The sequence below is a fragment of the Haemorhous mexicanus genome, chromosome 28, assembly GCF_027477595.1.
Source record: "Haemorhous mexicanus isolate bHaeMex1 chromosome 28, bHaeMex1.pri, whole genome shotgun sequence".
Classification (NCBI taxonomy): domain Eukaryota; kingdom Metazoa; phylum Chordata; class Aves; order Passeriformes; family Fringillidae; genus Haemorhous; species Haemorhous mexicanus.
Genome location: NC_082368.1, coordinates 5,191,794 through 5,209,703, shown reverse-complemented (window position 1 = coordinate 5,209,703; position 17,910 = coordinate 5,191,794). Strand labels below are relative to the sequence as shown.

Sequence of the window (17,910 nt, the reverse complement as noted above, 5' to 3'; positions counted from 1 at the left end):
CTCCTGCCCGCCCCGCGGCCCCGGGACACGGCGGCGGGGGGGGCTCTGCCCGGCGGGGCGGGCGAGGGGCAGCTTCCTCCCCTCCTCCCTCCCTCCGCTCCCTTTCTCTCCTCTCCCTCTCTCTCTCTCTCTCTCTCTCTCTCTCTCTCTCTCTCTCTCTCTCTCTCTCTCTCTCTCTCTCTCTCTTAATTTTTTTTAATGGAATTTCTCCAACTCCACCTTTGTTGTGCTGGGCGTCATTCCCCGCAGCCAATCCCGGCCGGGCAGCGCCTGCACATTCCCGGCCATCCCGGCTCCCGGCACAGTACGGGCCATCCCGGGCTGCTTCCGTGCCACCGGCCAGCCCGGCGGCCGCCGCGGTACCGAACACCCCACCGGTACCGGCTGCTTCCATAGCACCGACCGCGGCGGCGGCTTCCTGCACGGTGCCGGCCGGCCCTCCGGTACCGGCAGCTCCCGTGGCACCGGATGCCGCCGCGGCACCGAGTAGCTCGGCTGGCTGCGCTACGGCCGGGCCTCCCCGGCTGCCAGCGGGCTCCGGCCGGCTCCGGTCACCGGGCACGGCCGCTCCAGGCCGGCGCAGCCCCGGCCGTGCCGTGCTCCGAGCGGCTCCGGCCATGGCGCTGCTCCCGGCCGGGCCGGCTCCGGCAGCCCCGGGGCCACCGGCGCGGTTCCCCCGGGGATGCAGAACGAGCTCTGGGAACGTGTGGACACCCGGCTGGGTGCGCTGCGCGCATCTCCCGGGCTGACCGCATGGGCATGGCCGAAATCCGGGGGCTTTTCACGCCTGTTTATATGGAAAAGGAAATAAGAAATATAATAATCCCTAAATGTGGGTAACACACACACGCACGCACGCACCCGGCAGGTTTGGGGTGCGGGGGTAGCGCCTGGCTCTGCGAGTGGCTTATTTGGGCTTTATCCCGAAGGGAAGGATCAGGCAGAGGGAAGGACAGGCGGACAGCCGGCTCCTCCGCCACGTCCTGCCCGAGCTGTGCCAAGCCCGGCCAGGCGGCACTGGCGCCGGGTGGTTAATCCCTCCTGTGAGTGCTTAAAAATAAAAATATATGTATTTATTCTGTGTGGAAAAGGGCCTGGGCTGGATCCCTGAATTTCAGGAATTGTTGCTATTTTGCAAGAGGGAAAAATTATGAAAGTAAAAAAAAAAAAATTAAAAAAAAAAAAAATTAGAGCCAATCAGGCCCAACATGTGAAAATTGACATTTCTAATTTTTCAGGGATTTTTTTAAAATCAATGGAGTTGTCAATGTGCTCTAGTCTTAATTCTCCCAATGAGATTTTGGGGCTTTTGTTACCAGCAAGACACTCCGGGGACCTGGGAATCAGCCACAGACCCTGCAGCAGGTGAGCTGGAAATGGGGACCCCCCCAAATGCCACCCCCCTCTCTCCTTGCCCTTCCCAGGCCTTGCTTCCGACCACGGGAATTTTTTATTTGCCGTTAGTTGTGTCAATTAATATTTTTGGAGAATAAAGCCGCAGGTTTGGAGGTTTTTGTTTACTTTTTCAGTGCAACGAGCAGTGACACTGCCAGCAGATGCCAGGGTGTCCCGTGTCCCCTGCCCGTGGATGGCGTGGAGCACCTGTGATGCTGCAGGCTCTGGGGTTCTCCCTTTCCAGGGGTGATCCCCCTCTGGAGCTCCATGCTCCCCCCCCTTCATTAACAACCAATTAATTAGCATTTATTTCCCCCTCGTTTCTCCTGACTTTCCCTAATTCCCTCCCCATTTCCCAGGGCTGAGGCAAGTTCAAAGAAGAGCTTGACCTAAATTCCCACCCCCAGCCCGGGCTGGATCCCGCGGCAGTGACCTCGCTGCCATCTCCCAGGGAACAGCGAGCTCTTCCCAGGCTGGGAAACCTGAGGGGTGGGTGCAGGCAGTCCCTGGGGTCGGGAGGCAGGGATGGCAGCCCTCGGGATGGCCATGTGAGGCTGGCACAGGGACACAGGAGCTGCCGGATCCGTGGCCCTTGGGTTGGGAAGCGCCATCCATGTGCTTCCCTCTCTGGAAAACAGGAGCCAGCAGCTCTGATGAGCTTGGCACAACCTGGTGGCCACGCTGGGGTTTATCCCAGCCCCTCAGAGAGGTTTTGGGGTTCCGGTTGGGATCGAGGATGCTGCTCCCAGTTCCTGCCCCATGGACAGGGTGGGGGCGAACGGGCACGGCCCTTCCCACGGCCCCGCTGGTGTCGCCCGTTCCTTAATGGGATTATGGATAATCGGGGTCAGCCCTGTGCCAGGGGCTGGGGGAGGGGCAGGGGCTGCTCTGTGTCCTGTGGATCGGGATATTCCCGATCCCCCTGCAACGGGGACAGCTGTGGCAGAGCAGGGGGCTGGAGGGGGGATGAGCTCCCTGGGATGGCTGCGGGGAGCACCACACGAAGAATAACGAGGGATGATTCTGGGGAGCCTTGCAGGATGCAGCGAGGATCTTGGGATTCTGGGATTCAGTGATGTCCCAGGATACCATGGCCAGGATCCTGGTGCATCTGTGCTGTGCATTCCGGGGGGGGATGGACACTCTCAAAGGATGCTGCTGCTCTCTTCTGGGGGGAAATTAAGGCACCATCCCAGACAATTCCCAGCTGGAAAGAAAACCCCCATTTCCTTTCTGATTTTATTGATTTGTTTATTAAAGCCTGATACAGAGGTGTGGGGAAGGGAAGGAGAAACCCCCAAATATCAAAACATTTTTATTTCAGACACATAATAAAACTAAACCAACCCAAACATGAGGCACGTGTGGCTGCCCCTTCCCACCCCACCCCCCCCATGCTGATTTTGGGGTCCCCTGCTCTGATTTATGCAAAAAGGAGCAAATTTGGAGCCTGATCTGGTGCTCTGCACCCTGGTCACATCCAACCCTTGGGGCTGCCCAGGGCAGAATCAGCCCTGGCAGGACTGGGGGATGCTTGGCTGGACTAGGAGCAATCCCAAGGGAAATGGGGCAAGACACGGTGAGCAAGCAAGGGAAAAATCAAGGAAAAACAACATGGATTTATCTGAAATGCTATAAAAATAAAGAGGACTAATTAACTAATTAAGACTAACTTATCAGTTAAATGACGCTGCCAGACTGGTCCATAGAGTTTAGGCCCTGACCAGGATTCTTTAAAATCATCTTTTCTAGAAAATTCTAGGTTTTGCTATCATTCTCCAGTATATACACACACGCACATGGCCCCACTGCAGTGGGGGCACAACCAGCCTGAAAAATAAATTACAAACCCCCCCAGTAGCATCAAATATACAGATCACTCCTTGCAGCTAATTTTTTTTTCTCTTTTTCTTCTTTTTTTTCTATTTTTGAGGTACTTTTTCAGCCTTTTTTTTTAAATTATTTTTGCTTGGCTCTAAGTGAATTCTACCTGCAGAAGCAACAGCATAATTTTAACTATTTTTCTGTGTGTTTTAAGCATGATTGTTTTCATTGTAAATGTATAAACCACCTTGCTGGACTATTTACATCCTGGCTCTGGGGTGTGCTGGGAGTGCAGTGGAGCAGCTGCCACCATCCCGTGGAGCCAGTGATGGAGAAAATGGGAAAAGGGCTCCAAGGGTGGAGGGTCTGTCCCAGCTTGTTCAAAGTTCATCTGGGGAGAGGGGCTGGGCTGGGGGGGCTCCCCGTGGAGAGGGAGGACAGTGGGAGGACCCCATCCTGCTGTATCTCTGTCCCTGCCTTCCTCTTCCTCCCTCCAGGGTCTTCCTCTGGCTCATTCCCACGCTGGTGGTGGCCTTGGGGACAGGACAGTGACACATCCCACCTTGCCACTGGTGGAGGGTGGCTCGTGGGGCCTGGCCAGCCCAGGCAGCCCCTTCCCCAGCAGGCAGCAAAGTGGGGGTGAGATCACATCATCCAAAATACTTTTAAAAATAGACCAAAAAAAAAAAAAAGGAAAAACAAAAAAGGCTCCATTCCCAAGGGTGGGCAGGTGGGGACTGTCCCCAGTCCTTCTTGGGTGCCCGGTGGCCTCAGGATGGCAGCAGTGGAGATGGAAGCGGGGCTGGGGGGGCGTCAGGGGGCCGGGGGCCGGCCCTTAGCTGGGCATCTGCACCTCGTTGTACACATCTGTCCCCTCTGCCTCATCAAAGGTCACCACGGCGTCATCTGCGTCCAGCTGCAGAGAGGAGAGGCCGTGAGGGGACAGGCATGGGGACAGGATGGAGGACAGGGACACTAATGGGGACAGGATTGAAGACAGGGACCGTGATGGGGATGGAGATGAGGGAGGGGCTGGGATGAGGCTGGGGACAGGGATGGGGACAGGAATGGGGCAGGGACCGGGTGAGGATGGGGACACGGGTGGGAATGAGGGATGCAGGTGGTGACAGAGATGGGGTTGGGGACACAGGGAGGATGGAGATGGGGATGGGGAGGAGAACAGGGACAGGGACGAGGCAGGCACAGAAATGGAGATGAGGATGGGAGCAGGAACAGGGCTGGGGACAGGGCTGGGAGTGCCAGGGCTACGTACACATTTGAGCTCGATGTCCCGGAAGATCCTGGGGAGCAGGAAGCGCCGCAGGGGCACGGTGAGGATGAGGACAAAGGGCAGAGCCAGCGAGGCCGGCGTGGACTTCACCACCCACAGCACCACCAGGAAGATGATCTGGGTGAAGGTGAAGAGGTGCATCCTCCAAGTCTTCACCTGTGGGACGAGGAGCCGAGCGAGGGTTCAGGACAGGGACAGTGTCGCACACCCTTCCTGGGGTGTTGGCTGCTGGGGGAGCAGTGCAGGGTCCCACCCAGCAGTGCTGAAGGAGGAGGCTCTCTGGGGAGCCCTGAGCAGCCCAGGACACCCCCAAACCCACGGCCCCCGTGGGGGTCACTCACCCGGGTGACGTAGGGCTCATCAGGGTGGTACTTGGGGGGCTTCAGCAGGAGCAGGATGCGGTCGAAGAGCTGGATGCCAAAGAGGGAGGTGACCCCCATGTAGAGGAAGATGCCGAAGAGCACGGCCAGGGGGATGTACTTCAGGATGGGCTCCATCAGGATGGAGACACCTGTGGGGGAGAAGGAGAAATTGGGGAGAGTCCCTGGGGACCCCTGACCCTCTCTGCCCATCTGGGGACCCCTCCCCAGCTCACCAATGAGCACAGCCACCAACAGGCCGCTGATGCGCTGCTCCTTGACCTCCAGGATCTGGGATTTCTCTCCTGGAGCAGAGGTCTTGCTCATGATGGTGAGGGCGTTGGCGTGGGTGATGGTGCGGACGGTGGTGGCACTGAGCCAGGGCATCCCAAAAAGGGCTGCCAGCCCCCCCATGGCCACGATCAGCAGCAGGTCCAGGTGGAAGCCGGTGCCCTTCACCAGTTTCCTCTCGGGCTTGCTGACGATGAGGCTGTGGGGACACAGGGACCAGCTGGTGACACGGCGCTCCAGGGAGGTCCCCCCTGTCCCCAACTCACCAGGCACCCCACAGCCCTCCCCTGCCCATATCTCCGTCCTCACGTGGTGATCTGTGTCTCGAGGAAGATGAGGATGAAGACCAGAAGGGCAGGAATCACGGAGGCAAACATCATCCAGATGGGGAACGGGGAAGCCTCTCCCATGGGGTGGATGAACCAGCCCCGGGCACTCGAGTTGGTGACCTGCAGCCCTTTGGGGACGCTGAGTTTCTGGATGGGAGCAGAGATGGGGGAGTGAGGGGTGGGACACAGGGACGAGCACCCGCCCCCACGTCCCCATGAGGGGACACCCGTCCCCCCCAGCCCTGCCCTCCCAGACCTGGGTGTAGGTGTCGTTGATGAAGAAGTCAGCCAGTGCCATGATGAAGATGGAAATGGGCACCCCAAAGTCCCCGATCAGGCGCCGCACCTGTGGGGACAGCGTGAGAAACCTGCAGGGCCCCCCAGCCCGGGGGTCCCACCACCCCCTCCTCTGCAGGAACATGCCCTGACTGTGCACAGGCTCAGCCACTGAACCCCCAGTTTTTGCACCCCCTGGGCGTGAGGGGGAGCCTCACCTTGCCAGGCAGGAAGGAGCTGTTCTTGAACATGCGGAGGAAGAAGGCCAGGAAGAAGGTGCCAGCCATGAGCACCAGGGACAGCAGCGCCGTGTTGGGCTCCGGCACGCCGGGCTGGAACTCAGGCTGCACATTGTACTCCCTCTTCAGTGGGTGATGCTTGAAAATCTGGGGGGGAAGAGGAGAGAGTGAGGGAGAGTGAGGATGGGGATGCCCTGCACCCCCTGCTGTGGTGGGAGCCCTGTGGCACCTTCCCACTGGGCTCAGAGTGGGAACCAAGGGCTGCGAGAGGCCAAGAGCTCAGATTGAGCAGGGGGTGTTTTTAGGGTTTTGGAAATGGGGGCAGAACAAGGGCTGGGTGGTACAGTGGGGATGGACAAGTGTGCCCCAAAATCCCTCTGCAGAGAGAAGCATGGATCACAGAATAGTCAGCACAGGAAGGGGCCTCATGAGCTGGGAAACACCTGGAAAAGGGAAGGCAGCACCAGGAGACTCCATCCCTCACCTGCATCCCACTGTTTCTATGGAAACCTGGGTGATAACCACAATCTGCAGCCCCCCCACTCCCACCGTGGGACCCCCGTGTCCCTCACCGTGACCAGCTTGGAGAAGGTCTCAAAGATGAAGATGAGGGAGATGAGGAAGGAGAAGATCTCCTGGGTGTAGCGGGACAGGTAGCGCACCAGGAAGCTGCCCTCGCAGGCCACCACCACCAGCACCAGCAGGATCAGCCAGAAGCCGATCCAGACCCGTCCCACGATGTATTCCAGGTCATTGCTGCTGCAGAACTGGGGAGCCAGAGGGCACAGCCCTGTCAGTCCCATGGAGCCCCTGGCGTGGGCACCCAGGACCCAAGGTGGCTCCACGTCACCTTCCTGGGATGGGGGTGGGGGTACCTCGGTGTGGCAGGATCCCCATGGGGTCACCCACCCAGCAGCACCTGCCTGGGAACTGCCCTAGGGTGTCACCCACACAGGGTCAGCTCTTTGGCATCACCCAGGGGGTGTCATGGGCCTCACATCACCCCAGAGCCACCACCTGGGTGGCTCTACCTGTGTGGTCTCACCTGTGGGTCATCACATGGGTGGCATCACCCCCGTACACCCTCCATGTGCCATCCCCCTGTGCCAACCCCTATGCAGCTGCACCCTGTCCCTGTCCCAGGGCCGGTGGGGACACCCCAGCCTCACTGTGGGGACAGCTGGTGGCAGCTGGGGGGCACCCAGGGGCTCAGGGGGCACCCACCGAGTAAAAGGCTTCTTCAAAGACCAGGAGGGGTCCTGAGAAGCCGACAACGAGGAGGGGCTGGGCGCTGAGGAGGCTGAAGAGCACGCACTGCACACAGGTGGAGATGAGCAGCTCCGACACCCCCATCATCCCCTTGGTCTTCTCACCTGAGGGGAGCGGAGCCGGTGGGTGCCGGGCTGGGGGGACAGCGCTGTGCCCCCACCCCACACCTCTCAGCACTGGGATTGGGGGGCAGAGCCCCCCTGGAGCATCCCCGTGGAGAAGGCAGAGACACCCCCAGCCCCACGCCCAGCTGGGGGGACATCCCCGTCCCCAGGAGCGTCCCCAGCCTGTCCCCCCCTTACCCAGCAAGCCCCCGAAGGTGATGGCGGGTGACAGCGCCGCGAAGTAGATGAAGATGACGGCGGCCAGGCACTGGGGGTTGAGGGCGTCCTTGATGTCGCTGAGGTATTTGGGGTACCGGCGGCGGATGTCCCGCACCAGCCCCCCAAAAGGCCGCCCCGTCCTGCGCAGGGGGTCGTCATCCTCCTCAGCCTTGTCCGGCCCTGGGGACACATCAGGTGGCCATGAGGGGATCCCGTGTCCAAGGAGGGGGGTCCTGCCAGCCACGGGGACAGGGGATTGCAGGGATTCCCTGCCGTACCCAGATCCTTTAGGAAGTCCCCGATGTGCAGCCTCTCCAGGGGTTGGTAGCGCCGTCGGAGCAGCTCCTGCTGCAGCGGCACCAGGGCGCGGAGCAGCTGCTCGTTGGGGGCCTCGGTGGGTGGCAGGACGATGCTGGCATCCAGGAAATCCTCCACGCCCCGCAGCAGCTCCTGCCGCCCCTCGGCCAGGTAGGCGTCCCGGCGAAACACCTGCGGGGCGGCGCGGGGACTGAGCCAGTGGTGGCACCCTGGGTGTCCCCGCGGGGACACGGGGTGAAGGGGGACGTGGGGATAAGGGGACATAGGGAGGTGAGGACACAGAGTTTTGGGGACAGGGGCATGAAGGCACAGAGGCACGGGGATATGGGGATCACAGGGGGACAAGGTGCACCCCAGGGATGGGGAGCCAGGTGCTCGGGGGGTGGTGGCACTGGCGGGTGGCCCGTACCCTCTCGGACATCATGGTGGCGATGGCGCGGCCGATCTCGTGGTAGCTGATCTGGGGGGTGTCTGGCCCCAGGACCACGACGACGAAGCGGACGGGGATGGACACGTCGAGGACACCGTCCAGTGTCACCGCGTCCTTCAGGCGCACAAAGGCCAGCATTGGCTGCTCCAGGAAGGCTGCACAGCCTGGGGGGAGGATGGGACGGGACAGGGATCATGGGGGAACATGCACAGGGACACAAGGGACAAGGACATGGGGATGTCAGGAATGGAGATGAGGTGACACAGAGGCATGGGGACAAAGAGAATGGGAGGGGGCACAAAGGTCATTGGGACAAAGGGGTAAGTGGGCGTGCAAGTACAAGGACATGGGACATGAGCACAGGGACACACAGATGGGTGGGCAGGGGAGTATGGGGACATTGGGACACAGGGACACAGGGCACATAGAGGCATGAGGACATGGGGACAAGGGACGTGAGGAGAGAGGCCCAGAGAGCAGCGCTGAGCAGCAGCAGGCGGCGGCGAGAGCTGAGGACGGGGAGAGGCAAAAAAAGGCACAAGAAAAGCAGCGTGTGAGCGAGCGCAGCGAGGGGCACATGGCAAAGCTCCCCCTGCACCCCCCAACCCTGCACCTGCCCCCTGAGCCTGCACCCCCAGCCCAGCACCCAGCACCCAGCACCCAGCACCCCCATCCCGCTGACCACTCACCCACAAGGACCAAGGTGGCCTCAGCACCCTCTGGGATTGCCTCCAGGAGTTGGGGTTTGGGGACCCCGCTCTGTTGCAGGCAGATGGAGGGCAGGAATCAGCCAGCCAGCCTTGGTTGCTGTCCCCCATGGTCCTCTGTGTACCCTGCATGTCCCCCTGCTCTGCCCCTGTGTGTCACCCACCACCCCCTGCATGTTCCCCTGCATCTCCCTCTCCATGCACGTCCCCCTCTGTCCCATGTCCCTCCTTCTGTTCCTTGTGTGTCCCTCTCCATCTCCTGCATGTCGCCCACTATTCCTGAGTCCCCCCTCGGTCCCCAAAGTGTCCCCACTGTTCCCTGCCTGTCCCCCTCTGCAGGTATGTGTGTGTGCACCTGCGTGTGCCAAGCTGTGTGTGTACCCACTGTGCATCTCCCACTCCCAGCCCCGCACCCCAATGTCCCCAGTGCCCCCCGTACCCCCTGTCCCACTCACCTGCTCCTTCCCTGCCATCCTGCTCATCTCCAGGGGCCGCTGTTCCCGCAGGAGTGGCCGCTCCACGTCGGCCCGGCCGGTGCCCGAGCGCTGCACCAGCGCCGGCGGCATCGTCCACACCGACTCATCCTCGGTGGGGTGGCTGAGGGCACCGGGGCTCTGTCACACACCCCGGTGCCACCAACTCCTCCCCCAGACAGCCCCAGCCGCCCCCTCAACCCCACAGCGGGCTGAGGGGCAGAGCTCTCCTACCCCGAGCCTCCCTGAGCCAGCCCGAGCCAGGCTCCAGCTGCACACACTGGGGAGGGTCCCAGAGCCCGGGACCCCCCCGGGACCCCCAGCCCTGGCCATACCTGTGGCGCAGGAGCAGCGTCCTCATGACATCATCCCTGTCCTGGGGCTTCATCTGCCCCTCGTAGATCAGCTGGTCCAGGAGGACGTGGACAATGGCCGGCAGCGAGTTGGCCTCCACGTCGAGGAGAATGGCACCTGTGGGGACAGCACTGTCACCATCCGGCCAGCACAGGGTCCTCACCACCCTTCTAGTGGTCCCTGGAGGTGTCCCCACCTTTGTTCAGAGCCCGGCGGATCTCCAGGAGGCTGTGGTAGGTCAGGAAGGAGAGATGGGGCTGGCTCCAGTCCCCTGATTCCTGGAAGTCCTCCTCCAGCTTGATCCAGTGGCCAGCCTCCATCCAGCACAAGTCCTTTGCATTGTCCAGGACCAGCTCGTGCAGCTCCACATACCCCTGCAGCCAGAGGTGGAGGGGGTCAGCATGTCCCTGGCCACACTGGGGACCCCCAGGACACTCAGCATCCCCCCTCAGTGCCCCTGGTATCCCCAGGGCTGAGCTGTGAGGTCAGTCCCAGGGTCGCCACAGTCCACCCACCCCCAGAATGAGGAGAAAATGGGGGTCCCTGGGGCAGCACCCACCTCATGGCTGTCTGGCTGGGACAGGAGCCTCCTGCTCCCTGCTGCCTCCAGGTCCACATCGGTCACTGACACAGCTGCAAGTGGAGCCACCAAGGCGTTAGCCAGTCCCTGCCCCAGCCCGGACCCCCCTGCTCGAGGGTCTGCTTGAGGTGCCTCCTATCATCACGCCCATCCCAGGCCCCTTTGGGGTCACCAGGACGTGTCCCCTTCTCCATCATCCCCACCCCAGCCCTGTTGGGCACTCGTGGATGTGCCCGCCGTGTTGTCCCACCCCAGACCCAGCTGGAGTTTGCTGGATGTGCCACTCCGCCATCTCTCGCCCTGCCGGCGCCCACCTCGGTCCCGCCACATCCCCACAGCCCGGCCCCTGGGGCAGGGTGACAGTCTGGGGACATCACCGGAGCCGGAGTGAGGACGGGGCTCCTGGCCACCACCCTGCCACCAGCACAGCCCCAGCACCGAGCACCGCCACCGGAACGGGGACACGGGGACAGCACATCCCCGGCCAGCCTGCTCCCCGCGGTGTCCCTGTCGCCGTCCCCTGCCTACCTGCGGCCCCCCCTGCGCTCCCCATGTCCCCGCAGCTCCGTCCCTATAAAGTGGGGACCGATCCCCGCGGCCGCCCTGTGTGCACCGTAAATCCCGCAGCACTTCCTTTGCTGACAGTAAACACCAGCACGGCTCCCGCCCGCCCGCTGCCACCCCACCGTGGGGACAGGCTCACCCCGTCCCCCTCCACCCTGGACGGGGACCACCGCGGTCCCCTCGCTGTCCCCAGCCGGGTCACCCGGCGGGGGGATGCTGCAGGAGCCGCATCCCGCTCTGCCGGGGGAAGGATGCTGCGCCCATGGGAGCAGGGATGGGGCGCGTCCCCTGGCACTGTGTCCCCGACGGTGCTGGCCGTGGCACGTGGGCACGAGCTTGTCCTCGTCCCTGCCCGCCGCCACCGCCACCGAGCCGCCCGGCGCCAGCCGGCGTTCAGCCCCAAGTGGTTCTTGTCCTCACCCCAAACAAAGACTTTATTTATCCTCAATCAGTGGGCGATTACGGGCAAGTGGCAGCGGTCACCCCGCGGCGTGCCCTGACGCCCGGGTGACCGTCCCCCCGCGGAGGGTGGGACACGGGGGTGGCAGAACCGGGGCAGGCAGCGCCACGGAGGGCTTGAGGTGGGGGGGACGCCGGGGCTGGGCTTTGTCCCCCGGGGCCCCCGCGGTCACTCACGCTGCCCTTCGCCACGGCTGGGGTGTCCCGGGGGGGCCCCGGCCGAGCGCCTCTTCCCGTCCAGGTCATAAAATCCCCGGCGGCCGGGCAGATACTGGCTGCAAAACACACACCGCGGGCACGGGGGTTCAGCGCCGGGCACCGCGGGTGCCACCAGGCTCCCCCGGAGATGCCAGCCGGGCAGGCAGAGCCCCCGCCCCGACCTGGGGACTCACCGCAGGGGATTCATCTCCTCGGCCCTGGCCCTCCACGCCTGCAGGGGGGACCCGATGCCAGCGCCGGCCCCTGCGCAGAACAGGCGGCAGCGTTACCCCATCTGTGTCACCCCAGCGGGGGACCCGAGCCCGAACACCCCCTCAGGGTGGCAGCTCCGAAACAACCGTGCCTGGGGCAAGGGGATGCTGCGCGGCACGCAGACCCCCAAACTCCCCTCATCTCCCTCCCGGGGGGCTCAAGGACCTCGGGTGTCCCCAAGCTCAGCCCCACTCCGGGCACCTGCAGCTGGAGGTGGCACCTCACGGGTCCGGGGTTTCGGCAGAGGGACTTGCTGCCGTTGGGAGATGCTGCCCTGAGGGGGGGTGTCCCTGCCTGGCCCCGCTGCCACTGCCACGCTGGCACCCAGGAAAGGCATCCATGCAAGATGTCTGTGCTCATGCAACTCATCTGTGTAACCCATGCAACGTGCCTGCGCCATGCTGGCACCCATGCAACGCGGTGCCAGTGTGCCATGCGTGCCCACGAGAATCTGGGAGCCATGAAACACCTGTGTCCATGCACTGCTGGCACCCATGCAACACGGTGCCAGTGTGCCATGCGTGCCCACGAGAAGCTGGCAGCCATGAAACACCTGTGTCCATGCACTGCTGGCGCCCATGCAACGCGGTGCCAATGTGCCATGCGTGCCCACGAGAAGCTGGCAGCCATGGAACACCTGTGTCCATGCATTGTTGGTGCCTGTGCAACGCCCCTGAGCCATGCTGGTGTCCCTGCACAGCTGCACCCACAAAACTCTCTGCCCATGCAACATGTGACCTTGAGCCACTGGTGGCCCTGCAATGCTGGCACCCAGCTGGTGCCAGTGCCCCTGTGGTGCCATCACCCCTGCAAAGCTGTCACCCGTGTAATGCCATTGTCACACATGCAACACTGTCACCTTTGCCACACAGGTGCCCGGGTGACACGCCGGTACCCGTGCTCTGCCACACCCGTGCAGCGCTGGCACCCCTGTGACACTGGTGCCCATGCAATGCCACCCGTGTGGTGCCCACGCTGCCAGTGTCCCCAGCACCCCAGGAGCCACTCACTGCTCATCTCGCCCAGTGACAGGTGGGAGCTCTTTAGGCCGGGGTCCTCGTAGCCTTCGGGGTCCAGGCTCCTCCTCATCCCCTCCTCGTAGGCCTCCTGTGGGACACAGAGAAGGGGGTCAGCAGGGTCGGGCACCCCCAAGGCCTCGCCGGGGCCGTGCCGGGGCGCAGCGGCGGAGCCGGGGCGGGGGCCGGGTGTCCCTACCTGGCCAGGCCCCTCCATGGCTCCGGGCTCGGCCCCCGCTGCCGCCTCGGCGCGTCCCGGCGCTCAGCCCGGTGCCACCATAACCCGGCTCTCTGCGGGGTGGGCACGGGGGAAACGAGAGAGAACAAGTTAGCAGAGAGCAGGGCATCGCTCGGTGCCCCCGGGACTGGCGTTTGTCCCAAGGGCTGGGGCTGGGGCTGGACGCCGTGGCCGTTCCCGCAGCCCCCGCCTGCCTAACCCGCTCCCTACAGGCTGGGAGGTCCTGGGCTTGGGGGTCCCCAGGGAAGTCATGCCCTGCCCTGTCGCCAAACGGGATGGGAACGGACGTCAGGACGTGGCAGAGCCCCGGCAGCTTCCCACCAGGGACGTGGCATCCTGCCCTGAGCCACCCGTGCCCACGCACACCGTGCCCTGTGCTCAGGGTCAGCCCCTGCCCGGACCCACAGCCGGGCTCGGGTCCCGTATGGGCACACGCTCAGGGACTGCGGTCCCACACGACCCTCTCGTGTGTGGGTGGGGGTCCTATATAGACCCACGCACGTGTCTGGGGTCCTACACAACCCCCTGCAGCCCCCTGCAGCCCCTTGCACCTGTGTGAGGGTCCCGTGTAGCCCCACACACACGGGCTGGGGTCCCACACACAGTGCCCTGATCCCCCAGCACACAGGCGCAGCCCCTGGCAGAGCGGGGGAGGGGGAGAAAGGGGGAAACTGAGGCACAGCTGGACTCATGGGACACCCCAAACCCGGGCGGGGTGAGCACCCCAAAGGCCCCGAGGGTGCACAGCTGGGGACGCCCCTCTGTTGCCCTTCCAGATCCCCTGCAGCACGCAGTGCCCGCACCCCCTGTGACCCCTGTGTGCCCTGTCCTCTCCTGCGTGTCCTCTGTGTCCCCTGTGTCCCCTGCGACCCCTGTGTCCCCTGTCCTCCCCTGCCCCCCCCCGGCCCCCCCGCAGCTGCCCCGGGGCTGCGCCGCGGGACAACCGCCAGGGGGCGCCCTGCCCCGCATTCCGCCCCCCCTTCCCCCCCCGGGGGGGGGGAAGGACCCGGGAGGGACCTGGGGGGGTCCGGACCCCCCTCCTGAAACCCCCTCACCGCTGACCCCCGCCCGCCCCAGCCCCGAGTCTCTGAGGAGGGGTCCGGGACCCCCAAAGCCGCAGTTCCTGCCGCCCCGTGGGCACCCCCCCCAGCCTGGGGGGCCGGGGGGCTCCGGCTGTCCCCCGCCACCTCGGCCCGGCGACCCCACTCGAGGGCTCAGGGGCAAGGTCAGGGCAAGGGCGGCTTTGGGGGGAACCAGCCCCCCCCGATCTCACCAGGGTGATGCAGGAGCTCGCTCCCGGCCGGGGGTGGCGGGAGCCGGGGTGGGGTCCCGGACACCCCGCGGGGGCCACGGGATCCCCGCTGGGGCCACACGGGATCCCCGGCGGGGCGCGGGAGTCGCGGCGGGGCCACGGGATGGACGGCGAGCCTCTGACTCGGCCGTCTCCTTCCTGCCCCGCCTGGCCCCGGGACCGGCGGCCCCCGGCCCCCAGCCCGGCCTGTCCCGGCCCCCCCCGGCCCCCCAGTCCGCCGGCGGCTCTTGCATCAGCCCGGTGCGCAGGGCTGTGCCCCACTGATAACGCCCGACACCGGGCGTCGGCCCCTGCCCCGCTCCACCCGGCTGCCCCCCGCTCTGCCCCACAGCGCCCCGGGCCGGGCTGCGGGACCGGGACCCGCGAGGTGCTGCGGCACCGGGCAGCGAGGTCACCGGGACCCCCCGGACGCATCCCTGGGCCAGCCGCGCTGTGCGGGGCCCGCAGAGCCCCGCACGGAGCCCACGCTGCAGCCCCGGGCACGGCAGGATGGAGCTCGGTGCGGGGCCCCTGTCCCGCACGGTGTGTGCGGGATGGAGCCCCCACACCGCACAGCCAGCGCGGTCCCGTGGGGTCCCCACATCCCCCGGCAGCCAGGGCACGGCTGGGGTCCCTCCTCAGTGGGTACAACCCCGTGGGGTCCCCCATCAGTGGGTACAGCCCCGTGGGGTCCCCCCGCAGTGGGTACAACCCCGTGGGGTCCCCCCGCAGTGGGTACAGCCCCATGGGGTCCCCCATCAGTGGGTACAGCCCCGTGGGGTCCCCCCTCCGTGGGTACAGCCCCGTGGGGTCCCCCCGCAGTGGGTACAGCCCCGTGGGGTCCCCCCTCAGTGGGCACAGCCCCGTGGGGTCCCCCCTCAGTGGGTACAGCCCCGTGGGGTCCCCCCATCAGTGGGTACAGCCCCGTGAGGTCCCCCCTCAGTGGGTACAGCCCCGTGGGGTCCCCCCGCAGTGGGCACAGCCCCGTGGGGTCCCCCCGCAGTGGATACAGCCCCGTGGGGTCCCCCTTCAGTGGGTACAGCTCCGTGGGGTGCCCCCTCAGTGGGTACAGCCCCGTGGGGTCCATGCATGCCCTGCCAGGCTCAGGACTGGGCTGGCCCCTCCTGCACCAAACACCCCGCACGGCTCAGCACGGAGCCCGCACACCTCACGCCATCCCCGCACGGTCACCGGGATCCGTCCTGCGGCCACCACGGCTCTGTGGAGCCCTCACATCCCACACCACCCGTGAGGCACGGCCGGGATCCCTCCTGCATCCTCGCTCGGCTCCGTCTGGAGCCAGCACATCCCAAACCACCCACGCAGCGTGGGACTGCTCCTTCCCTCCGTGGGCACAGCCCCGTGGCTCCCTATGGAGTCCATACATCCCAGGCCATCCGTGCAGCACGGCTCGGACCTCTCATCCCGCAGGTGCCCGGCACGGCTCAGCACGGAGCCCGCACATCCCAGGCCGATCACCCCGCACGGCTGGGACCCCTCAGGTGGCTCCCAACGGAGCCCAAATCCCCCACCCCACAGCACCTCCCACCCCAACACCCCTCTGCCAGCCCGGGGGGCAGCCCAGGGTGCCCCCCCAGCCCCCCATCTCCCCGCCCGCCCCGTGTCCCCCCTGGCAGCCCCAGGGACACCCCGAGGTGACCCCACACCTACCCCTGGGGTGCCTCCGACGCCCCTGCCGCGCTCTCTCTGCGGCTGCCCGGGGTGTGAGACGCCGATGCCTGAGTCACGCTCACCTCCCTAATCTTGCCCCCCTCGGGCTCACCCGGCCCCCCCCCCGGGGCCCCCCGTAAAAACAAGGTTATCGGGGTGCAACATCTGCAAAAGCTGCGCCTTGGCTGAGCCCCGCCTGCGCCCCGCTGCCCTCGCGTCCCTCACCCAGCCCGGCACCCCGGGCCTGCTCCCGGTGCCCCCCCTCGTCCCCCCAGTCTTGTTTACCTCCGGGTTTCCCTGCAGGGAATCCCCGGGATCCCCCCGGTTGTCCCCCCCCCTCCCCCCTTTCCGCGGGGTTGGGGTGTTCTCTTTAAAAAAAAAAAAAAATTGAAAAAAAAGGGGGTTCCTGGGGAGGTTCCCCGGGGAGGAGGCGCGGGGGGGACACGGGGACGGGGTGTCCGTGTGTGCCATGGCATTGGTGTCACTGGGGTGACCTGGAGAGGGGGGGGGATGCTGGGTGCACCTGCGTTGGTGCCTACCCATGGGCACACCTGTGTGTGTGTGTGTGAGGGGCACACACATCTCCGTGCGTGTGTGCACACCTGTGCTCACACCTGTGGACGGGTGTGCACACACACGTGTGTGTCTCTACATTTACAGCCTTTCTAAAAGGATCTCAGCCCCAAAATCCCAGTCCCAGGACGAGGGTGAGGTGGGTGAGCCTTGCACACACACCTGTGCACACACACACACCTGTGCACGCTCGCAGTCCCATCCCAGCCCTGGTACCTAGGGACCCCCAGAGGGTCCCCCCAGCAGTGAGGTGGCACCGGAGCTGTCCCCGCTGTGCCTGGGGGCCCATCCAGGCTGGGGGCTGGGGACCTGGTGGCACCCTGAGGGGACAGAGGGGTGGCGCTGGCTCTGGGTGTCCCGATAACAGCCCCGGCCTTATCTGGGCACTGCCAAGGGCTCCCCTCCCTGCACAGCCTCGGGGATTTTGGGGGTCCCTCCCCACACTGTGCCCACCTGTGCCCCAGCTGGGTTCTCTCGGCCGAGGCCCCCCCAGCAGGGACACAGCGGGCGTGTGGCACCCCGGTGGGCACAGGGAGGTGGCACATGTCCCCACGGGGGGTGTCTGTGTGCTGAGGGTGACTCTGATTTATTTGGGGGCTGTGGAGGTTTACGCGACTGCTGTGGGATTCACCAGCCCCCTCCCCAATTTCTCTGTCACAACAACGGGGAAACTGAGGCACAGTGAAAAACGGGGGTGGGGGGGTTGCCCCTCAGCACAGTTAGCCCCCGCCCACCCCGTGAAGGGGGTCCTTGCCCCCCTCAGACCCCGCGAGGGCGGTGGGGGTGATGCTCAGCCCCCCCAAAACGAGGATCGAGGCAGGGCAAGGCAGGGGGTGCTGATCTGAGCCTGGGGTGGGCAAAAGACCCCCCCCAAAACCCCCGGGGGTGCCCCCTCCCCGTGGCTTTACCCACGGGGTCCCCCAGCAGCGGCACGTCATGTCGGGAGGGACAGGTGGGGACCCCCCGGGGGACTCCGGCCCTCCCCTCTCTGTTCTGCCCCCCCCATCCCCCGGAGAGAGATTTGGGGGGCCGGGGGCGGGGAGAGCATCCCTTTGGGGGGGGGGGCGGCGCACGGCCCGTGGCGTGGGCACCGGCGGAGCAAAGCCTGCGCGGTGCGGGGGGCCGCGGCCGTGGGCTGGGGGGGTCCCCACGGGGGAAGGGGCATCGCC

The 17,910-nt window shown here is 65.1% G+C and overlaps 2 protein-coding genes across 2 annotated transcripts; one reads left to right on the top strand and one right to left on the bottom strand.

Annotated features, from left to right (window-relative positions):
* Nucleotides 1–2,620: 2,620 nt before the first annotated feature.
* Nucleotides 2,621–16,236, bottom strand: SLC4A1 (solute carrier family 4 member 1 (Diego blood group)). Its single transcript, XM_059869414.1, has 22 exons — nucleotides 16,169–16,236; nucleotides 13,168–13,259; nucleotides 12,963–13,059; nucleotides 11,874–11,943; nucleotides 11,659–11,756; nucleotides 10,438–10,511; nucleotides 10,075–10,252; nucleotides 9,860–9,995; nucleotides 9,507–9,648; nucleotides 9,034–9,103; nucleotides 8,324–8,508; nucleotides 7,875–8,085; nucleotides 7,576–7,776; nucleotides 7,229–7,377; nucleotides 6,577–6,771; nucleotides 5,984–6,151; nucleotides 5,746–5,835; nucleotides 5,470–5,636; nucleotides 5,106–5,359; nucleotides 4,852–5,021; nucleotides 4,493–4,666; nucleotides 2,621–4,135 (listed from the first exon to the last, which is right to left on the bottom strand). The coding sequence occupies exons 2-22, from the start codon at nucleotides 13,183–13,185 to the stop codon at nucleotides 4,055–4,057; spliced, it is 2,928 nt and encodes a 975-aa protein (XP_059725397.1). The 5' UTR covers nucleotides 13,186–13,259; nucleotides 16,169–16,236; the 3' UTR covers nucleotides 2,621–4,054.
* On the top strand, nucleotides 14,487–17,586 carry LOC132339083 (skin secretory protein xP2-like). Its single transcript, XM_059869124.1, has 2 exons — nucleotides 14,487–15,322; nucleotides 17,505–17,586. Exons 1-2 carry the CDS (start codon nucleotides 14,487–14,489, stop codon nucleotides 17,584–17,586), a joined length of 918 nt encoding a protein of 305 aa, XP_059725107.1.
* The last annotated feature ends 324 nt before the right edge of the window (nucleotides 17,587–17,910 follow it).